At 44.2% G+C, this 21,008-nt stretch overlaps 1 protein-coding gene across 1 annotated transcript in view; it reads right to left on the reverse strand.

Annotated features, from left to right (window-relative positions):
- The window catches only part of LOC123456351 (zinc finger protein 302-like), an 82,549-nt gene that overhangs the window by 7,602 nt on the left and 53,939 nt on the right, over positions 1-21,008 (reverse strand). Inside the window, exon 3 of the mRNA XM_045139140.1 lies at positions 1,676-1,773. Within this exon, the coding sequence (XP_044995075.1) occupies positions 1,676-1,773 (98 nt within the window). The remainder of the gene's footprint in view (positions 1-1,675; positions 1,774-21,008) is intronic.

Genomic DNA, 21,008 nt, shown 5'->3' on the forward strand with positions numbered 1-21,008 from the left:
AAAAGTACAAAGAGCTTCACAGTGTGTCTAAAGCAATGCGTTGCCGTAAGTGACCTTTCTCTTCTGTGCTCCTCAGTGCTGAATTTGAAGAACCACATAATTATGAGGCGACGATTTCATATCTGAGGCATTCTGGCAGCTCCATTAACCTGTGTGCCACGGAGGAAACTGCTGATGGTAAGTCTGCTAAGTCAATTAATATGTAACCCCGTGAGGAACTTATAAAAAAATGCGTCAAGATGTGATTTTCCCTCCAGCTCACTATAAGTTAAAATCGTCACAGCCGTTCTGCTCAGCCATACCACTTCTTTGTTTCTTTCCTGTGTCGAGTCCAGTTGAGTATGAGTACTCTTTTTTAACTTTTTTTTTTTAATTTATTTGAGAGCGACAGACACAGAGAGAAAGACAGATAGAGGGAGAGAGAGAGAGAGAGAACGGGCGCGCCAGGGCTTCCAGCCTCTGCAAACGAACTCCAGACGCGTGCGCCCCCTTGTGCATCTGGCTAACGTGGGACCTGGGGAGCCGAGCCTCGAACCGGGGTCCTTAGGCTTCACAGGCAAGCGGTTAACTGCTAAGCCATCTCTCCAGCCCTCTTTTTTAACTTTAAAAAAATATTTTAGTTATTTATTTATTTGCAAGCAGAGAGAGAGAGAGAAGATAGACAGGGAGAACGGGCACACAAAGGCCTCCATCCACTGCAAATGAACTCCAATTGCCTGGGCCGCTTTGTGCATCTGGCTTCACATGGGTCCTGGGGAATTGAACAGGGACTGTTAGGCTTTGCAGGTGAGCGTCTTAACCGCCAACCCATCTCTCCAGCCCCGAGTACGACTACTCTTGATGACGCCTGCTGCTTCTTCCTGTCTGTTTCTTTTCTCTTCTCCACACAGCTTAGCTGCTTTGGCTTTTGGAGGTATGTGGGAGGGGAAGCCAGGTATGGCAAGTCCTTTTTCTTCCCTCTCCTCTCACAGACACAAGGTCTCTCTTCCCAGTGTATCTTCTTGCAGTCCCCTGGCTACTCAGTGTGGAAAGGGAGCTAACAGACCATTAGAGTTAGGCCCCACAGCCAATCCAAAATGATGGGAATTCGGGCTGGAGAGATGGCTTAGTGGTTAAGGCACTTGCTTGTGAAGCCTAAGGACCCAGGTTCAATTCTCCAGGTCCCACATAAGCCAGATGCACAAAGTGGCACGTGCATCTGGAGTTCATTTGCAGTGGCTGGAGTGCCCATTCTCTCTCTCCCTCTCTTTGTCTCTAATAAATAAATTTAAAAAAAAATGATGGGAATTCATCTGGTGTCTCTGACCACTGATCCAGATCTAAGTCGTCCAGCCTGTGGTACTAAGGGCCATGCTCAGAATAATTTGTGGAAAAGGAAACCAGGTGAAGTAGAGAGATGGAAGATAGGAAGACCATGTGAGGTGGAAAGATGTAGAGACAGCGAGACCATGTGAGATGGGGAGATGGAGAGACAGGGAGGTGATATGAGATGGGGAGATGGAGTGACAGGGAGATCATGAGAGATGGAGAGACAGGGAGACCATGAGAGAGAGAGAGATGGAGAGACAGGGAGACCATGTGAGATGGAGAGATGGAGAGACAGGGAGAGCATGTGAGATGGAGAGGTGGAGAAGAGGAGAGCATGTGAGATGGAGAACAGAACCTTATCACTTACCTGAAGGTTCTGCCACCCTTGTTCTGTCTGCAGATTGGCCCAGTGAACTGCAGATGCCACCACTAGCTTCCTGTAGTAAGTACTGGCATATCTCAAGCCTGTAGAATGACGACAATTCTGTGTCAGGTCCCGTGTACTGCACCTGCTGACTGAACGGTTATCGCCATCTGAGCGACAGCAGACTAAGATGGAGACGTTGAGCTGGCCAAGTCCTACATGTGAGAAAGGGCACAGCAGTGACGTGAAACAGGCTCAGCCTGTCTCAACCCTCCACGCTCTTCCCGACTTCTATGTTGCTTCTCAGGGAAATTTAGCTTCCCTGCAAGAAGTTTCCGAGGGAGGGAGATCCACTGGCCAATCTGTTTGTCAAGAAGTTCAAAGTTCTAGTCAAGAAAGTCATTTTCCTGGGAATGTGTACTTAGCAAGGTTTTTTGTTCATTTATTTGTTTGTTTGTTGTTGTTTTTCCCAAGGTAGGGTCTCACTCTAGCTCAGGCTGACCTGGAATTCACTATGTAGTCTCAGGGTGGCCTCGAACTCACGGCGATCCTCCTACCTCTGCCTCCCAAGTGCTGGGATTAAAGGCGTGTGCCACCACGCCCAGCCTTAGCAAGTTTTGTAAGAATGAGGATCCATTGATATGTTGTTCCCCTGTCCCAGAAAATAAAAGAACTGCTAGAAAACGCATCCTTTTTTGTTTTTAAAGAACTGAGCTAGTTTTTTGTAGTTTATTTATTCATTTTATTTATTTGAGAGAGGAGATAAAGAGTCAAATAGAGAGATGCGTTGAGAAAGGCAGAGACAGAGACAGACAGAATGGGTGCACCAGGTCCTCCAGCTGCTGCAAACAAACTCCAGACACATGTGCTACCTTGTGCATCTGGCTTGTGTGGTTCCTGGGGAATCGAACCTGGGTCCTTCAGGTTTGCAGGCAAATGCCTTAACTGCTAAACCGTCTCTCCAGCCTAGAATACTCACCTTTCTATTGGAAAAAGGTCTTGATGGGACTGGAGCGATGGCTTAGCAGTTAAGGTGTTTGCCTGTGAAGCCAAAGGACCCAGGTTCAATTCCCGAGGACCCATGTAAGCCCAATGCACAAGGGGGCGCACGCATCTGAAGTTCGTTTGCAGTGGCTGGAGGCCACGGCGCACCCATTCTCTCTCTCTTGCTCTGCCTCTTTCTCTCTTTGTCTGTTACTCTCAAATAAATAAAAATAAACAAAAGAATTTTTTAAAACATGGGAAACAAGGAAATAAAAGTATGTGAGATTGAAAAGGAAGACATAGCTGCCTTTATTTGCAAGTGTGATTGTCTGGGTCAAAATTCCTCAGAATTTTCAAACTCAATCTCTCTCTCTCTCTCTTTCTCCCCCCCCCCCCACACACACACCCTTCCAGATAAATAGGTTAGGCGAGGTCACAAGACACAATTGTATTTTTGCACATTAGCACTGATCACACTGATGCTAAAATTAAAAAGCACAACATCTTTTAAAAATTTCCCCCCAAAAGATAAATATGTAGACTTAAATCTATCACAGCATGTGTAAGACTTAAATTCTTAAAAGTATAAAATTAAGATTAAATAAATTGAAGAAAATCAAAATGAATGAGGAGCCATACTGTGTTTATGGATTAAAGATAAGATACAGTAAAATTGACAGGAAAAAAATCTCAATTCTCCCCAAGTGGGCTACAGGCTTAAGGCAGCTTCTATAAAAATCCTAGCAAGATGCTTCATAGCTAAAGTCAGATTATTCTAAAATGCGTGTGGAAAAGCACAGGAACTTAAAATAGCTATGAACAACTTTGAGAAAGGGGGAGTGGGAAAGATCAGCCACCCAGATCCAAGATCTGCAGCTCCAGTAATCAAGACTTGAAGAATAAGTATCTTCATTTAAAAAACAATCAGTGAAAGCTGGAGAGGTGGCTCAGTGGTTTGAGGCACTTGCTTGCAAAGCATAACATCTAGGTTCAATTCCCCAGTACCCACATAAAACCAGATGTACAAAGTGGCGCATGCATCTGGAGTTTGTTTGCAGTGGCTAGAGACCTAGGTGTACCCATTCTTTTCTCTCTTTCTCTCTCTCCCTCTCTGCTTAAAAATAAGTAAAATATAAAAAGTTAATAAAAATCAGGCTGGAGAGATGGCTTAGCAATTAAGATGCTTGCCTGCAAAGCCAAAAGGATCCCAGTTCAATTCTCCAGGATCCACATGAGCCAGATGCACAAGTGGGTGCATGCATCTGGAGTTTGTTTGTAGTAGCTGGATGCCCTGGTGCACCCATTCTCTCTCTCTCTCTCTCTCTCTCTCTCTCTCTCTCCCTCTCTCTCTCTTTCTCCCTCCCTCTCTCTCTCTCTCTCTAATAGATAAATAAAAAATATTTTAAAAAAAGAAAAGAAAAAAATTAATACAAAAAAACAGTGAAAATGCCAGAGAAATGAATGGTTCATAGGTTACGGTGCTTGCTTGCAAAGCCTGATGACCTGGGTTCAACTCCCCAGGATCCACATAAAGCCAGATGCACAAAGTGATGCATGTGTGTGGAGCTCATGTGCAGTGACAGGAGGCCCAGAAAGGCCATACTCTCTCATTTTCCTTGCAAATAAATAAAAATATATTTTTTAATTAGTGAAAATAAAAGGATAGTTATTCAAGTTGAAAGAGGCATTATTAATTGTGTACAAAGAATCTTAGCTCCAGAAAACCTAAATTTTAGGAAAACCTAGGAATTTCATTTATTTTATCAATGCAGTATATGTTTACAATAGTAAAAGTAGAGAAATTTAAAATATGGTTTGGGGCTGCAGAGATGGCTTAGCCTGCAAAGCCAAAGGACCCAGGTTTAATTCCCCAGGACCCATGTAAAACCAGATCCACAAGGTAGCACATGTGTCTGGAGTTCATTTGCAATGACTAGAGGCCCTGGCGTGCCCATTTTTTTTCTATCTGCCCCCCTCTGTCTCAAAATATGGTTTGATCAGTTTTCTAAACAGAATCTTCAGGACTCTGACAGAGAAAGGAAAGAGAAGACTTCTGCTTGTTACACATATTCATTAGCAGTAGAAAACTTTTTTAGATATCTGCTAAGCAAAAAAAAAAAAAAAACCCAAGCTGGGTGTGGTGGCGCCTTGAATCCCATAATTTGGGAGGCAGAGGTAGGAGGATCACCATGGGTTCAAGGCCACCCTGAAACTATACAGTTAATTTCATGTCAGCCTGGACCAGAGTGAGACCCTGCCTCAAAAAACAAAACAAAACAATCCAATAAGCAATTATATATAGTATCACTTTTTATACAATGGCCAGTGCTTCGTAAATGACATTTTTAACATCTACCAGGCAGGTGCCAGTGGGGACCCATTTCCCAGATAAATAGACGAAGGCTCACAGAAATGATAGAATTTGACCGAATCCCCCAGGGGAAAAGCGGCAGGACTGGCATTTAAACTCAGATTCTTGCCACTACCAGAATTTGTTAATGACTAAGGAAGTGATGATGTCATTGGATACAGTCCACAGCACAGCAGCAGATGTTGACCTCTGATTTCCTCCTTCAGCCCGTGTTTAGGAAACAAACCCCTTGGGGCAGAATCCAGGGTTGCTGTTTGCCAGGTGCATTGAGGCTTTCCTTTGAAAGCACGCGTCACCAAGTTGTTTGCTGTTGAGGGGCCAGTGTGTCTCTATCCACTAAACCAGGAAACTTCCAGATAGTTCCAAATGCTCCCGTTGACTGTTAACTCTACCCTGGAAATCCCCACAGAAGCAGACAGAGCCCTGGGTGGCCAGCGCCCTTGGGTGCTCGGATGCGCACGTGGCCCGCCCCCTTTGGCAAAGTCAGTCAGGAAAGGCTAGCAGGTCCAGGTCCTTCATGTCGCCATCACTAGCTTTGTTCCTCACCTTCTTTCTTCGACCTACAGAAATGAGACCCCTCCTGGTCTCATTTGTTTACCCTTCTCTATTGAATTTGTCCCCCCGACCCCCAGCACAGCAATGGAAGGGGAGTGTTCTGCTGAAATGGTCTCTGTGCATCTGTCTTGGACCTAGCAGGGACCCCGCCCGCAAATATAACCACCTCTAACGTGCCAGTCTTTGGGACACAAGGGACAGGACCCTGGGCGCTCTTCGGTTTGCCCCCCACGGCCACGTCTCTTCCGTGGACACTCAGCAGTCTGCGGTTTCCTACTGCAAGCAACGTGCGTCTCTGGAGACAGTTCTTTCACTAATACACCCACAAAGTCTCGCAGGCATAGAGCCGTGGTTTGTATAAGGGTCCTGTAAAATAATTTGCCAAGCTCACTGCCGACACTGAGGTGGAGTTATAGTATTCTCTAAAGTTCTTTCCGGGTATAGAGTGTCGGGATTTTGTTTGTTGGGGCCAGATCTTCCACAAGATCCAACAGATCATGGGGTTTGGATACTGTACCCCTGCCTACAGCAGGAGAGACATGCTTATCTTGGTCTCTTTTGCTAAGCCACTTCAGGACAGAAACTGTCCCCAGTCATTTTTTTTTTAATATTTTTTGTTCAATTTTTATTTATTTATTTGAGAGTGACAGACAGAGAGAAAGACAGATAGAGGGAGAGAGAGAGAGAATGGGCGCGCCAGGGCCTCCAGCCTCTGCAAACGAACTCCAGACGCGTGCGCCCCCTTGTGCATCTGGCTAACGTGGGACCTGGGGAACCGAGCCTAGAACCGGGGTCCTTAGGCTTCACAGGCAAGCGCTTAACCGCTAAGCCATCTCTCCAGCCCAACACCTAGGTTTTTATTTTTCTTTTTCCCATCACATCCACACTTCTTTCCACGTAATCCCCCTAGCGGTGAGAAGTGAAGGCCACCAATCTTTCCAGACCACATGTCGTCTCTCACCTAGCAAGTTGCCATCTTACATTTCCGCCTGGTCCTACCTCTCTCTGTATGTCCTCCGTTGGCAAAACACAAACAGGGGTCAGTGTCTGCAGAGTGTCCCCGTGACTCCGTCTGAACACTATTCCATCTCACCAACACTTATGCACATGCAATACGTCTGACCAGTTTCTTTAACCATTAGCAGACAAGGGCCGGAGAGATGGCTTAGCGGTTAAGGTGTTTTCCTGTGAAGCCAAAGGACCCTGGTTTGATTCCCCAGGACCCACGTAAGCCAGATGCACAAGGGGGATGCATGCATCTGGAGTTCATTTGCAGTTGCTGGAGGCCCTAGCACGCCCATTCTCTGTCTGTCTCCTCTCTCTCTCTCTCCCTCTCTCCCTCCCTCTCTCTCCTTACAAATAAATAAATAAGTCTTTGGGGGGAAAACGTTAGCAGAGAAGGTAGGGTTCTGTGTGTATGCAGAGGGCGGGCAGCCCGCGGTTGTCTGTTAGGAGGTAAGCAGGCATTCATCAATTGTCTTGAGTAGGCAGTGAGATTCAGAAGAGAGCTGTGGGAGGTTTGCGTCGTGCCCTGACTGGGTGGCACCCTCCTGCTTAGAACAGCCCTCATCGGTGTGTACTTGGGAAGCGTCTGGTGATCTCTGCACAGGGCTCTGTCCTTGACTGTGTTGTCTCTTCTCTCAATCAGCAATGGATTTTCCACGTCTCTGCCTGACTTAGGTAAGCGCCATTCGTTTATTGCGGACCAAAGCTACTGGTACATTCAGGACTGGTATGTCCAGGACGGGGCTATGGGGGGGGTGGCGGGGAGAAGGGGCGACAGGAGAAGGAAGTGCTGGGATAATCCCCTCCCCCCCGGCTTTTCCACATTCCATGAAAAAATGGGCCCATCTGAATCAAGGCATTTTACACGAAGGCAGTTCTTGCTTTGAGAAAGCTGAGGGGCATTTTCCTGACACTACCCACACCACAGCCTTGGGTCAATGCTTTGCTCTTAAAGTTCCAGTGTGCCAGACATCACACACACACACACACACACACACGGAGGCTCTCATACCCACTTTTATACTTTGGTGAGCTGGGATTTTGTACCCAAGACCTCAGATGATGAAGTTGGGGCATGTTGCATCATACCACACACGTGTGATGGATTTGACGGCATGTGGTTTGATGTGCGCACAGTGAGTTGAGTATGACGGTGTCACAGGATGGGTCACTGGAATATTGTCTGTGTCGCTGAGGAAGCAGCAGGGCACGAGTCATCAGCAGTGCCAGCCATGTAGAACACACAGAACGTGCCCCGTACTCTGGTCATGTCACTAAAAGGGCTGGCGCCGTGTTATTCTTTGGATTTCTTGTTTAGCGGCTGTAGACCTGTGGCTACTTTAAGTCTGACACAGAAATTCAAATGCATGATACACTTCAGAAATTTAAGTTTGCTAAAGGATAAAGATTATGTATACCCAATAAAATTATAGCTCCCTCAACCTGTCCTCATTTTAAAAAGGAAGAGCCCTTAGAGTAAGAATGCATTCTAGGGAGCTGGAGGGATGGCTTAGCAGTTAAGGCGTTTGCCTACAAAGCCAAAGGACCCAGGTTCGATTTGTCAGGACCCACATAAGCCAAATGCACAAGGGGGTACACGCATCTGGAGTTTGTTTGCAGTGGCTGGAGCCCTAGTGTGCCCATTCTCTCTCTCTCTCTCTCTCTCTCTCTCTCTCTCTCTCTCTCTCTCTCTCTCTCTCTCCGTCTTTCTCTCTGTCAAACAAATAAATGAAAATAAAATATTTTTTTTAAAAAAGAATGCCCTCTGAGATTGAGCATTCCCTAATCCAGATACCTACAATTGACCATGTTCCGTTATCTGAGTGGAATAAGTGGGAAATTCCACTCCTAATCTAGAATGATGGGCTGTAGTCAAAACACAGGAACACAGGCTGGAGAGATGCCTTAGCAGTTAAGGCACTTGCCTGCCAAGCCCAAGGACCCATGTTGGACTCTCCAGATCCCACATAAGCCAGATACACAAAGGTGCAGCAAGTGCAATGTTGCACATGACCACTAGGTGGCAGGAATTCAATTTCAGTGGCTCAGGCCCTGTTATGCCAATTCTCTCTCTATCTCTCAATTTCTCTTGCTCTCTCTCTCTCTTTCTAAAAAATAAAAAAATGCAGGAACACTGGAAGTATTGTATAAAATTGCCTTTAGAACATGTGTATGAAGTGTACATTAAACCTAAATTTCAAGTTTTGAGTTCCTTCTCCAAGATAACTAATCTCCAATATATCTCATTATGTATATCCAAATATTCTAAACTTTAAAAAGCTTTGATACCTAAAATTTCTGTTCTAAGGCATTTAAAATAAGGGAGATGAAACCCATATCCCCACCCAACTTCAAATGAATTGAATAAAACTATTAAAGTAATGAATAATTTTGAATCGTGGGACCTGGATTATGAATAATTATCAAAGAGGGTCTCAAACTTCTTCAACTAATGACTTGCCTGAAAACCATGGAATTCTATGAAATGTGCCAGAGAATGTAAATTCTATGCACTGAAAGTGTCTAATTCTAATAATGTGCTAAGTCAGATTCAATTCAATGCAAGGTATTTATATAGGAACATTTGCCAACAGTGAAACAAAGGGAGGGATTTTTTATGGTAAAAAAGTCAATATGAATAATCTAAATTTGTTTCTTTTTCTTCCATTGGGTGTTAAGAAATGCTCTCTCAGAATTCTAGCACTATATAAATCTTTTCCAGTGCCAGAAAATGGGAATATAGTTAATAAATGATGCTTCTAAGCAATTCATATTTTATGAATTCTGCAGGAAATCAAATTGATAACCGTGCATATATTTTTGAGATACCAGAATATTTAGAATTTTTTAATCTCTCAGCTGGATTTCCTTCTGAAAGAGAAGCTTTTTGTTCTAACAATCAGGTTGGGATACACAGGCTTGAGGGTGTGTCTGGATAACTGTGTGTAAGTGGAAAGGTCAGGGGCTGTAGATTGCAAACCTAATTTTGCCTTTTTTGACAGGGCTAGGACTGAGGTCTCGGGAACTTACAGTCTATGACGATGTTGGCCTCAGTGGAAAAGAGTGGAAGTATAAGTGAGTAACTTTACTGGTGACCCCTCCTGACATGTGACCCACTGCCCAGTGCTTTGCTCGATATGGCCCGAGAGCCCTCTCTCCAGATTCTGCACGCGTGGACAGGAGTCCCCTTTGTTTCGAAAGGGAGATGGTCAACACATTCGTACACGACCCCACAGGGTAGCGATGCAAAGGCCAGGGAGCTTGGGACCTGGTTTTCTTTCCCATCGTCAAATGTGGGTACTGAGACTCGGTTTCAATACGTTGCTTGGTGAACCCTCGCACGCATGGCAGAGTGGCTGGCGGCGTCTGTCTAGGCTCGGGACGTCCGTACTTGTGCAAGGCGGCGATCCTTCCCAGCCAGCCCACCTTCTTGTCTTCTGCCTCTCCATTAGCGATGGCTTCAGTCCACACAGCTGCGTTTCTCTTCTTCTCACGCCCAGTCCTCCCCCAGTTGTCCCCCAGTGTCCTTCAAACCATCTTATCCTCCTTCCCACCAACCCCCGCCAGCCCCAAGTCAGCCGCTTCCTGCTTCTCGGCCGTTCCCGCAGCCAGTCCCCGCGGACGCTTTCCCTCCCTGGTCACCCACCCTGCAGAGTGGCTAAGGGGCAGTGTGGTCGTGCCAAGACACCCACCGCCTTCCTGCTTCCAGTGGCCACCCACCCTCAGAAAGAAGCCCACACTGGTCGGCAAGAGATAAGTGTATCAGGATGCGCTCCTGGCAACTCTGAGGCTCACTTGCACACCCCACCCGTGCCCACCACCCCAATGCTCCATCCACACCACACTCCTGGAATTCCCGAAGTCCAAAGCCACCCATCCTTGCCAGACCTTCACATGGGGTCCAATACTACAGTGAATCACCCAGCCAACACTACTGAGCACGTGCTCTGTGCCGGATACAGGATACGAATCAGCACACACACACACACACACACGCACACACACACTTCTTTTTTTAATATATTTTACTTATTTATTTGAGAGAGATAGAGACAGAGAGAGAGAATGGGCGCACCAGGGCCTCCAGCCACTGCAAACGAACTCCAGGCGCATGTGTCCCCTTGTGCATCTGGCTTATGTGGGTCCTGGGGAATCGAACTGGTATTCTTTGGCTTTGCAGGCAAACGCCTTAACCACTAAGCCATCTTCTCCAGCCATCCACACACTTCTTGTGTCTGATAGAGGAACAGGTGAAAAAGAAATCTACACTACCCATTGGGATTTGGTTGTCTGAAGCAGAACATGTGAAAGTAGGCAGTTTGTGTTGGGAAGTGCACAGATTTATAGTGACCTCATCGACTTGGGTTGGGTGCCCCCTTTTATTAGAATTCCCCATTGTAAGAGCCTGGTTTCTTGACTGTCTTGTCTCCTAGACTCAGAAGTCCATGGCATAAGCACTGTGGCTTTCAAGTGGCCTGATCCCAAAGGTGGTTTATTAATTAATAAAGAAGGACTTGATATAAAAACGTGCACAATAAGCCTGGAGAGATGGCTTAGCGGTTAAGGCACTTGCCTGCAAAGCCAAAGGACCCACGTAAACCAGAGGCCCAGGGGGGCAACATGCAGTCAGGGCTCATTTGCAGTGGATGAGGGCCCTGGTGTGCCCATTCTCTCCTCTCTCAAATAAATAAATTTTTTTTTCTTCGGTTTTTCGAGGTAGGGTCTCACTGTAGTCCAAGCTGACCTGGAATTCACTATGTGGTCTCAGCATGGCCTCAAACTCACAGCGATCCTCCCATATCTGCCTCCCTAGTGCTGGGATTAAAGGTATGCACCACCATGCCCAGCAATAAAATACTTTTTTTTTAAATTTTTTATTTATTTATTTGAGAGTGACAGACACAGAGAGAAAGACAGAGGGAGAGAGAGAGAATGGGCATGCCAGGGCTTCCAGCCTGTGCAAACGAACTCCAGACGCGTGCGCCCCCTTGTGCATCTGGCTAACGTGGGACCCGGGGAACTGAGCCTCGAACCGGGGTCCTTAGGCTTCACAGGCAAGCGGTTAACCGCTAAGCCATCTCTCCAGCCCAATAAAATACTTTTTTAAGTGTGCAAAATAATCTAGAATATCACAATCGGTAGCCATTACATTTGACATTAAGTGTGTCAGAATGTCTCTGCACTAAGCTGATGTAGGAAAAGTAAGTGACATTTGACAGGCGGATCCTGGGAGCGAGGGGAGAGGTGAGGGGCAGCGACGGTGAAGATACCCGTATAAATAGAAAACGGGGCTTAAGAGGTGTCTGTGAGGACTGGGAAGGTGGCTCAGCCAATCAAGCGCTTGTCATGCAAGAAAGAGGACCTGAGTTTGGACCCCCAGCACCCATGTAAAAGCTGGGTATGGGGATGTGCACCTATGATCCCAGAGCTGGGGAGGCAGAGGCAGGTGGATCCCCAGGGCTGGCTGACTCCAGGCTCAGTGAGAGACCCTAAGTCAAACAACTTAAAGGAAAAAAAAAGCAATTTTAAGAAAGGCACTTGACTTTGACCTCGGGTCTCTAGACACATGTATACACATGTGCACACCCTATGTGAAGTCATACATGTATGCCATACACATTCTAGCACACAGACACACAATGACCTTTCTTTTGTTTTCCTCTTCTCAATTTTTATTAACATCTGCCATGATTATAGAAAATATCCCATGGTAATGCCCTCCCTCCCCCCGCCACTTTCCCCTTTGAAACTCCACTCTCCATCATATCCTCTCCCCCTCTCAATCAGTCTCTCTTTTATTTTGATGTCATCATCTTTTCCTCCTCTTATGATGGTCTTGTGTAGGTAGTGTCAGGCATTGCAGGGTCATGGGTATCCAGGCCATTTTGTGTCTGGAGGGAGCACATTGTAAGGAGTCCTACCCTTCCTTTGGCTCTTACATTCTTTCCTCCACCTCTTCCGCAATGGACCCGGAGCCTTGGAAGGTGTGATAGAGATACTGCAGTGCTGAGCACTCCTCTGTCACTTCTTCCCAGCAGTATGATACCTTCTGAGGCATCCCAAGGTCATTGCCATCTTAAAAGAGAAGATTCTCTACCCAAAGTGAGAGTAGCATTAATATAAGGGAATGAATATTAAGAGAAGTGATTACTGGGTAGTTTGATAAGCATAATAAATACATTTTTCCAGACATCAGCAGATACTGCACCCCTAGGGCTCATGACTACCCCTGTTTTAAGTTTTCTGTATCAGGGATGTATTCCCCTTCCATGGAGTGGGCCTCCAGTCCAATTGGAGGGCAGTTGGTTTCCACCATGACAGACGTGCCACTATTGGACCTGTTGGCTCATTTGGGCTGGCTGGCCAATTATAAGGCTTGCAGTGTCCACTGTTGAGTATCTTCACTGGTGGTATCTCTTTCTCCCATTGAACTACATGTTGAATGGCTTCTTCCAGCTTTCTGTCAGCCAATGACCTTTCTTAAATCATGAGGCATATAGTCAGGAAAGAGAGTGCTAAAGCAGGAGATGTAATTTGACATGTTGATGGGAGATGTCCCTGGACTTTTAAGTTGGAGGACAAGGGCTGTAGAGATGGCTTAGTTGTTAAGGCATTTGCCTGCAAAGCCAAAGGATCCTGGTTCAACTTTCCAGGACCCATGTAAGCCAGATGCACAAAGGGGTGCATGCCTCTGGAGTTCATGTGCAGTGGCCAGAGCCGTGGCGTACCCATATTCCCTCTCTCTCTCTCTCTCTCTCTCTCTCTCTCTCTCTCTCTCTCTCTCTCGCCATCTTTCTCTCTCAAGTAAATAAATTAATTAATTAAGTTGGAGGACAGCCCTCGAATATAAAGAATGGATGCATTTCCTTGAAAACAAATTAAATTTGTAAAAGTAAAAGAAATTAAAAATTAAGCACATGTAAGCTGTCAAGCCCAGTAAAATGGACTGGACCACACCTGTCACTCAGGGACCAGAACTGGCCAGTTCTTTGTCTCCTGGACACAGACTCATCCCCTACCTAACTCCCTGTCTTTCCCTGAAGTAATTACTCCCTGAGGTTTTGCATCTTCCATTTTCTTATTCAAAACCAAAAATAGATTTATTACATATAGATGACAAAAATATTCTTTTTGGGGGGGGGGTTAAGGATTTTAACATGATATTGTACTGAAAAATAGAAGTCTGCAACTTTTTAAAATTTTTTTCTTTATTTATTAGAGAAGGAGAGAAAGGAAGATACACACAGAGGGAATGGGCATGCCAGAGCCTCTAGCTACTACTGCAGACAAAATGCAGACACGTGTGCCACCTTGTGCACCTGACTAACATAGGTACCGCAGAATCGAACCTGGGTCCTTAGACTGCAGGCAAGTGCCTTAACTGCTGAGTCATCTCTCCAGCCCAAAAGAAGTCTGTAACTTTAAAAAGTGCCTTAACTGCTGAGTCATCTCTCCAGCCCAAAAGAAGTCTGTAACTTTAAAAAATATATATTTTATTTATTTGAGAGAGAGAGACTAAGAGAGGGAGGGAGGGAAGGAGAAAGAGGAAAACGAGGCAGATAGAGAATGGGTGTACCAGGGCCTTCAGCCCCTGTAAATGAACTCCAGACGCAAGCACCACCTTGTGCATCTGGCTTATGTAGAGACTGGAGAATCGAACCTTGGTACTTCGGCTTCACATGCAAGTGCCTTAACTGCTAAACCATCTCTCAAGCCCTGTAACTTTTTTTTTTCCTACACTCTCAGCATTGTCATCTGCTAGGATAAGTCATGGCCATGCTGACCAGGTGGCCCTCCCTCTTTTAGGAAGCCTGGAGGACTGATTTTCCTCCAGTGTGATTCTCCTGTTGCAGATACATTGACTTGGAACTCATTTCTGGGTCTCCACATCCTCTCTGATCAAGAAGACAGGTAACTTACCAGAGGCTCTAATTTCAAGTGTCCCATCATCTCCTGTGGCCTTTTGACCCAGGAGCAGGAACCAAAGTATTGCTTATCCTTTTAATTCCAATGTTTCCAATTGATTTTGGCTTCTCCATATGATTATTAATTATTCAGGGAGACTGTACATATCTGATTAGCAAAGCAGATTAGTTAAAAGGACACAGAACATATCTGGTTAGCAAAGCAGATCTGGTTAGAGAATAACACAATAATTTAAAATCGTTCTGATTAATATTTAAGCTTAGTTGTCAGGTGATAGTGTAAGCTATGTCTGGGACATAGAAAGCATACACATTCTATCTTTTAAGTATCTGTAAGTTATAAGTATAGGCAGACCATTTTAGTAGCCTGGAAAACAATATTTTTTATCAATTATTTTATCAATAACTTTAAAGCAATTAATTTAATGTAGAAATTGTGTGCCAGGAAAAAGACTAGACAGTGTAAAAACTTGGATTTGTGTTTGAAAACATCTTTGGCTAGTCTGCATATCAATGCAAGTACCAATTACCCCCCAAACTGGAAGCAAGACAGCAGTTTAAGATTATTGTTTTAGGGCAGGAAACATGCCTAAAGTATCAATATTTCTATAAGCAATGAACTTAAGATACCAGAAAGGAGACAATTAAGTAAGTGAAACCTTGGCTGAAACTGATTATACATAGTTCAAGAATTAAATAAAACTTGGTCATTGTTGAGTTACATCAGAGACACTATGACAGACACAAAGTCATTTCTTTCTTTTTTAAAATTTTTTTATTTGTTCATTTTTTATTTATCTATTTGAGAGAGACAGAGAGAGAGAGAGAATGGGCGCGCCAGGTCCTCCAGCCACTGCAAACAAACTCCAGACACGTGCGCCCCCTTGTGCATCTGGCTAATGTGGGTCCTGGGGAATCGAGCCTTGAACCGGGGTCCTTAGGCTTCACAGGCAACTGCTTAACCACTAAGCCATCTCTCCAGCCCACAAAGTCATTTCTTAAATAAATGCTTTTTACCATTGAACAATTTAAGGCTTAACTAAATAAAAAATAAAAGGCTTAACTAAAGAAACATTTATTGCTGTTACATGAAGCTTAGACAAACTATATTAGCATTGTTTGTATACAGTGGATTTTCTTAAGACATGGGGAGTTTTTTGAGTTTTACTAAGAACAAAAATCATCATAAGTCATTTTTATAAGACTTAGATTATAACCTCATTGATAATCATCTAACAAAACCAGCTTGAACAAGACAAGAACCATATTAAAATCACAGAGTTTTAGCCAGGCATGACGCTCCATGCTCATTGATAGCTAAACATCATGGACTTTGTATAAACCCAATTACAATATTCTAATATTCTGACATCTGGAAAAGTTTGATATTAACAAAGGTAGAGTTCACATGTTTAAGGCACATGAGGCTACAGAGAGTAAACTATGAACAAAAGATCTGCTGACAGAATTTAAAATAAATAAGAAATCTATATTATGTAGTAACACTTGTAGCTTAAATATGAAGACATGAAAATTTTTCTAAGCTTATTAGAATTGAGGTACCTTTATATATTTTTTGAGAAGATTTAGCACTTTTAAAAGCTAAATATCCATCCAATCAATTAGTCAGTTTTTGAAATTAATTTAGCTATGTTTAACATACCCAAAGAATAGAGGAACTGCATTAAACTGCCATGATCTAATAAAAAAAAAAAAAAAAGGAGACAAGTCTCATGGAAAAGAGAGGGAATGGGTATGCCAGACCTGTTTGTTGTTGCAAACAAACAATTTCCAAATGTATGTTCCACTATGTGCATCTGCTTTTGTAAATAAGCACCTTTAACTGCTGAGCCAAAAGGAAATTGTTTTGTTTTATTGTTTTTTCAAGGTAGGGTTTCACTCTAGCTCAGGCTGGCCTGGAATTCACTATATAGTCACAGGGTGGCCTTGAACTCATGGTGATCTTCCTACCTCTCCCTCCTGAGTGCTGGGATTAAAGGCGTGCACCACCACGCCCAGCAGGAAATATTTTTTTTATTTTTATTTATTTATTTGAGAGCGACAGACACAGGGAGAAAGACAGATAGAGGGAGAGAGATAGAATGGGCGCACCAGGGCTTCCAGCCTCTGCAAACGAACTCCAGACGCGTGCGTCCCCTTGTGCATCTGGCTAACGTGGGACCTGGGGAACCGAGCCTTGAACCGGGGTCCTTAGGCTTCACAGGCAAGCGCTTAACCGCTAAGCCATCTCTCCAGCCCAGGAAATATTTTAAATCTCTTAACATACACAAAATTTTACAGCACAATATTTAACTATTCAAACATTAACCAACTCTATAATTCTGTCAGTGATACTTTGGTAAACTTCTTAAGCAATGACATAGGTTAAATTTAAAGTATTAAGATTGATTGTTGGAGGAATTGAGGAATTATATCTTAAAATCACGACATAACTTTGTTTAGAATTTTCTTTTACTGTTCACCATGAAGTAAATAGTTTTCAAGTGTGTGACAGATAAATACTGTTTAATGTTTCAAATGTGGCCTATTTCCCTCATACAATAGGGGGAAAAAAAAAGAGTAAATAATTCTTCTGTGAGATTTAGTTTTTGCAGGGGCGGGGTTTGAGATATAATAACCTTAGGAGAGAATTGAATATTAATGTGTCAATTTTAACCTTAAGATTTAGTTAAAAGGTTGACAAATAGAGAAACCTAGTTGTTGGTTGAGTATTCTGAATTCAGTCTTTCATAACCATTATTATGACAATATTGACGTTTATGAGTTAAAGTTAAGTTTACAACTTGAATACCATACATCCTGGTACCATCCAGGGCCGTGCTTTGTTAGTATGACGTCAGCCCTAGGCTATGTCATTTCATATCTCAAGAAGTCTGTAATCTGATCAAGTACTTTGTCTTTAATCTTCTGTGTAAGCTTACTCCTGTCTTATTCTGCATATTTTACTCATACCTCCATCTACATACTTTTGCTCTGCAATCCATGTAACCGCACAGTAACAGTCTTTTACATTAAGTATTGAGCACCCAACATATAAAGTTTCCTCCCTAGTTTATCTTCTTTAGTGGTATTCATCTCATAACTACCAACAAAAACTTTTATTGTCCTTACCATAAGACTTTTAATATGACCATTTTTTTTTCTCAAAAGGCCTTTTGAAATAACTTTTTTAAAAATTTCTTTGTTTTTTTATCTTTAATTTATTTATTTGAGAGTGACACACAGAGAGAAGGAGGCGGGGGGTGGGGAGAGGGAGAGAATGGGCGCGCCAGGGCTTCCAGCCACTGCAAACGAACTCCAGATGCGTGCGCCCCTTATGCATCTGGCTAAAGTGGGTCCTGGGGAATCGAGCCTCGAACCGGGGTCCTTAGGCTTCACAGGCAAGCGCATAACCACTAAGCCAGCTCTCCAGCCCTTGAAATAACTTTTTAAAAGAAAGAGTACATCAGATTTGACTTAGGATATTTACACAGAATAGACATAGATGTTGGAACGTTGTTACTTATAACTTTCCTGAAACACATTTTTAAAACTATGCAAGCAGATTTAAACATTATTAAAAGTTTTTTACAAATTCAGTACCGAGTACTTCTAAATTTAAACACAAACCTTGAGGCATTGTCTGTCAGTAGTTCCATAACAGCAAGGACATTCAGAGTAAGCATGACACATTTCTTATAAGAAGTCCCCATCTGTTTATAGCGACTTGGCTTTCGCCCATCATCATGCTGGGGCCAGGATCCTGAGATCTCCTGTGCTTTGCAGACCCCTGGTTCTGCAAGGCAGGGAAGCTAAGGTAGAGCCTGTTCCCCCCCGCCCCCTAAATTCCTGGGAGAGTTTGGGACTTTCCTCACGTCTATAGGCTGCTTTCTGATCCTTCTATTTTACAACTCTTTAAGAGTAGGAGAATCTTGTAATTTTTTTTGTCTATGATCTTATTACTTTTAGTGTTCCTTCTGGGGAACACTCAACAGTAAAAATTGGCTATGCCATCAATATGTGCAGTGGGCTTGGTGGAAACCATCCCCCACGATGAAATGGCACTGCTCAGAACAGAAATCATTCTGCAGCCTTAGGGCTCTGAGCCACATACACACTCACACACACACACACATTCATTTCAAGTGTACTTTTCATATAGACTCTAGACAGTCATTTCCTCTTCACACATTCATTCATTCATTTAGAAGTTACACATTCCCATTTTAAATTTCCATTCTATTTACAACTCCAGAGACTAAAATCAAACCTTGTTACCAGGCAGGGAGTCAGGAGAGGCTGAGGGAGCTGGAGGAGCTGTTGGGGCGAGGTCCTCTATGGAGTCAGGGTCAAAAGCAGAGGGTGAGGATGAGTATGGGGGAGGGGCTAGGAGGACCTGGTAAGAAAAGCAGGTAGGGCAGAGAGAAGGCTGTGCACGCGGACTGAAAAATAGGAGGTTTCAGATCATTTGCCTGTACATTGGCAGGTTTTTTTGTTTGTTTGTTTGTTTGTTTTTGGTTTTTCGGTTGTTTGGTTTTTCAAGGTAGGGTCTCACTCTGGTCCAGGCTGACCTGGAATTAACTCTGTCATCTCAGGGTGGCCTTGAACTCATGGCAATCCTCCTACCTCTGCCTCCCTAGTGCTGGGATTAAAGGCGTGTGCCACCACGCCCAGCTCGGCAGAAGTTTTTTTAAATCAGTGAGATTTTGGAAGTCAAAAGTAGTCTCAGGCTGGAGTGATGGCTTAACCATTAAGGCACTTGCCTGTGAAGTCTAAGGACCCAGGTTTGATTCTCCAGGTCCCATGTAAACCAGATGCAAAAGGTGGTGCATGCACCTAGAGTTCATTTGCAGTGGCTAGAGACCGTGGCGTGCCCATTCTTTCTCTTTCTCTCTTTGTCCCTCTCTCTGTGTCTCAAATTAAAAAATAAAATAAAATCATTTTTTTAAAAGGTATCATTCTCAGGGATACCTTCCAGTGAGTTGTTGGCCAGGGAGGTCCCTGATGCCCCCAAAACACTATATGCCATTGCCGAGGCCCTTGGTGTCCCACCAGGAATAGATGGTAAGACCCTATTGCTGAAGATTCCACATACTTGGGCTGCAAGGCCACTGAGAACTCCTGCTGGAACTGAGCTGATAACCTCCTCCATGTAGAACACCTGACAGAAAGCTGGAAGAAGCTATTTTGCATGCAGTTCAATAGGAGAGACAGAAATCACCAGTGAAGATACTCAACAGTGGACACTGCAAGCCTTATATTTGGCCAGCCAGGCCAAATGAGCCAATGGGTGCAATAGTGGCACATCTGTCATGGTGGAAACCAACTGCCCTCTAGTTGGACTGGAGGCCCGCTCCATGGTAGAGAATACATCCCTGGCACTGAACACTTAAAACAGGGGTAGTTATGAGCCCTAGGGGTGTAATGTCTGTGACTATCTAGCTAAATGTATATACTGTGCTCTCCAAACTGACCAGTAAGCACTTCTGTTAATGTTCATACCCTTATATTAATGCTACTCTCACTTTTGGTAGAGAATCTTCTCTTTTCAGATGGCAGTGACCTTGGGATGACTCAGAAGGCACCATGGTGCTGGAAAGAAGTGACCAGAGTGCTCAGCACTGCAATATCTCTATCACATCTTCCAAAGCTCAGGGTCTAATGTGGAAGAAGTGGAGGAAAGAATGTAAAAGCCAAAGGAAGGGTAGGACTCCTTACAATGTGCTCCTCCAGACAAAAAATGGCCTGGATATCCATGACCTCACAGCTCCTGACACTACCTACACAAGACCCTCATAAGAGGAGGAAAAGATGATGACATCAAAATAAAAGAGAGACTGATTGAGAGGGGGAGGGGACATGATGGAGAGTGGAGTTTCAAAGGGGAAAGTGGGAGGGGGGTATTACCGTCAGATATTTTTTATAATCATGGAAGTTGTTAATAAAAATTTGAAGAAAAAAAAAAAGGTATCATTCTCAGACCACTTGGACCCATTGTCCAGCTTACATTGTGGCCCGGCAGATTTGCAGAGAAAGATAAGATGTCGTCCAAGAGTCGTAGAGGCTTTAAGTTCTTAAGGAGACAGGGAAAGAGCAAAACAAGGGTGAGAGAAAAATAAACAAGAGCTTAAGCTGGGTTTACCCAGAACACCAATATGTCCTCCTGGCCTGTGAGGGTGAACAGTGCTGCACCTCCCACGTGGGCAGAGGCCACAGAGGTTGCGGCTGCCAGCTCTTTAGCCTGTTAGTGGGTAAGGAGGGCACCTGTGCTCCTGATGGAAAAAGCTGCTGTCTGTGGAAGATGAGAGAGAGGGAGGGAGAGAGGGTGTCCTGAGATGGTGAAACCGAACCAAAAGGCGCCCCTTAGGGTGCGGTAGACCAGAGCAAGAGACCCGAGGTGTCGAGAGTGCATCTTTCTCAGACCTGGGGTTGGGCCTAGTGGCCAAGGGGTGTAGCCTGGCATGCCGGCATGACTTCCTCAAGGAGGGGGAACCCC

This window comes from Jaculus jaculus, chromosome 21 (genome assembly GCF_020740685.1).
Source record: "Jaculus jaculus isolate mJacJac1 chromosome 21, mJacJac1.mat.Y.cur, whole genome shotgun sequence".
NCBI classification, from domain to species: domain Eukaryota; kingdom Metazoa; phylum Chordata; class Mammalia; order Rodentia; family Dipodidae; genus Jaculus; species Jaculus jaculus.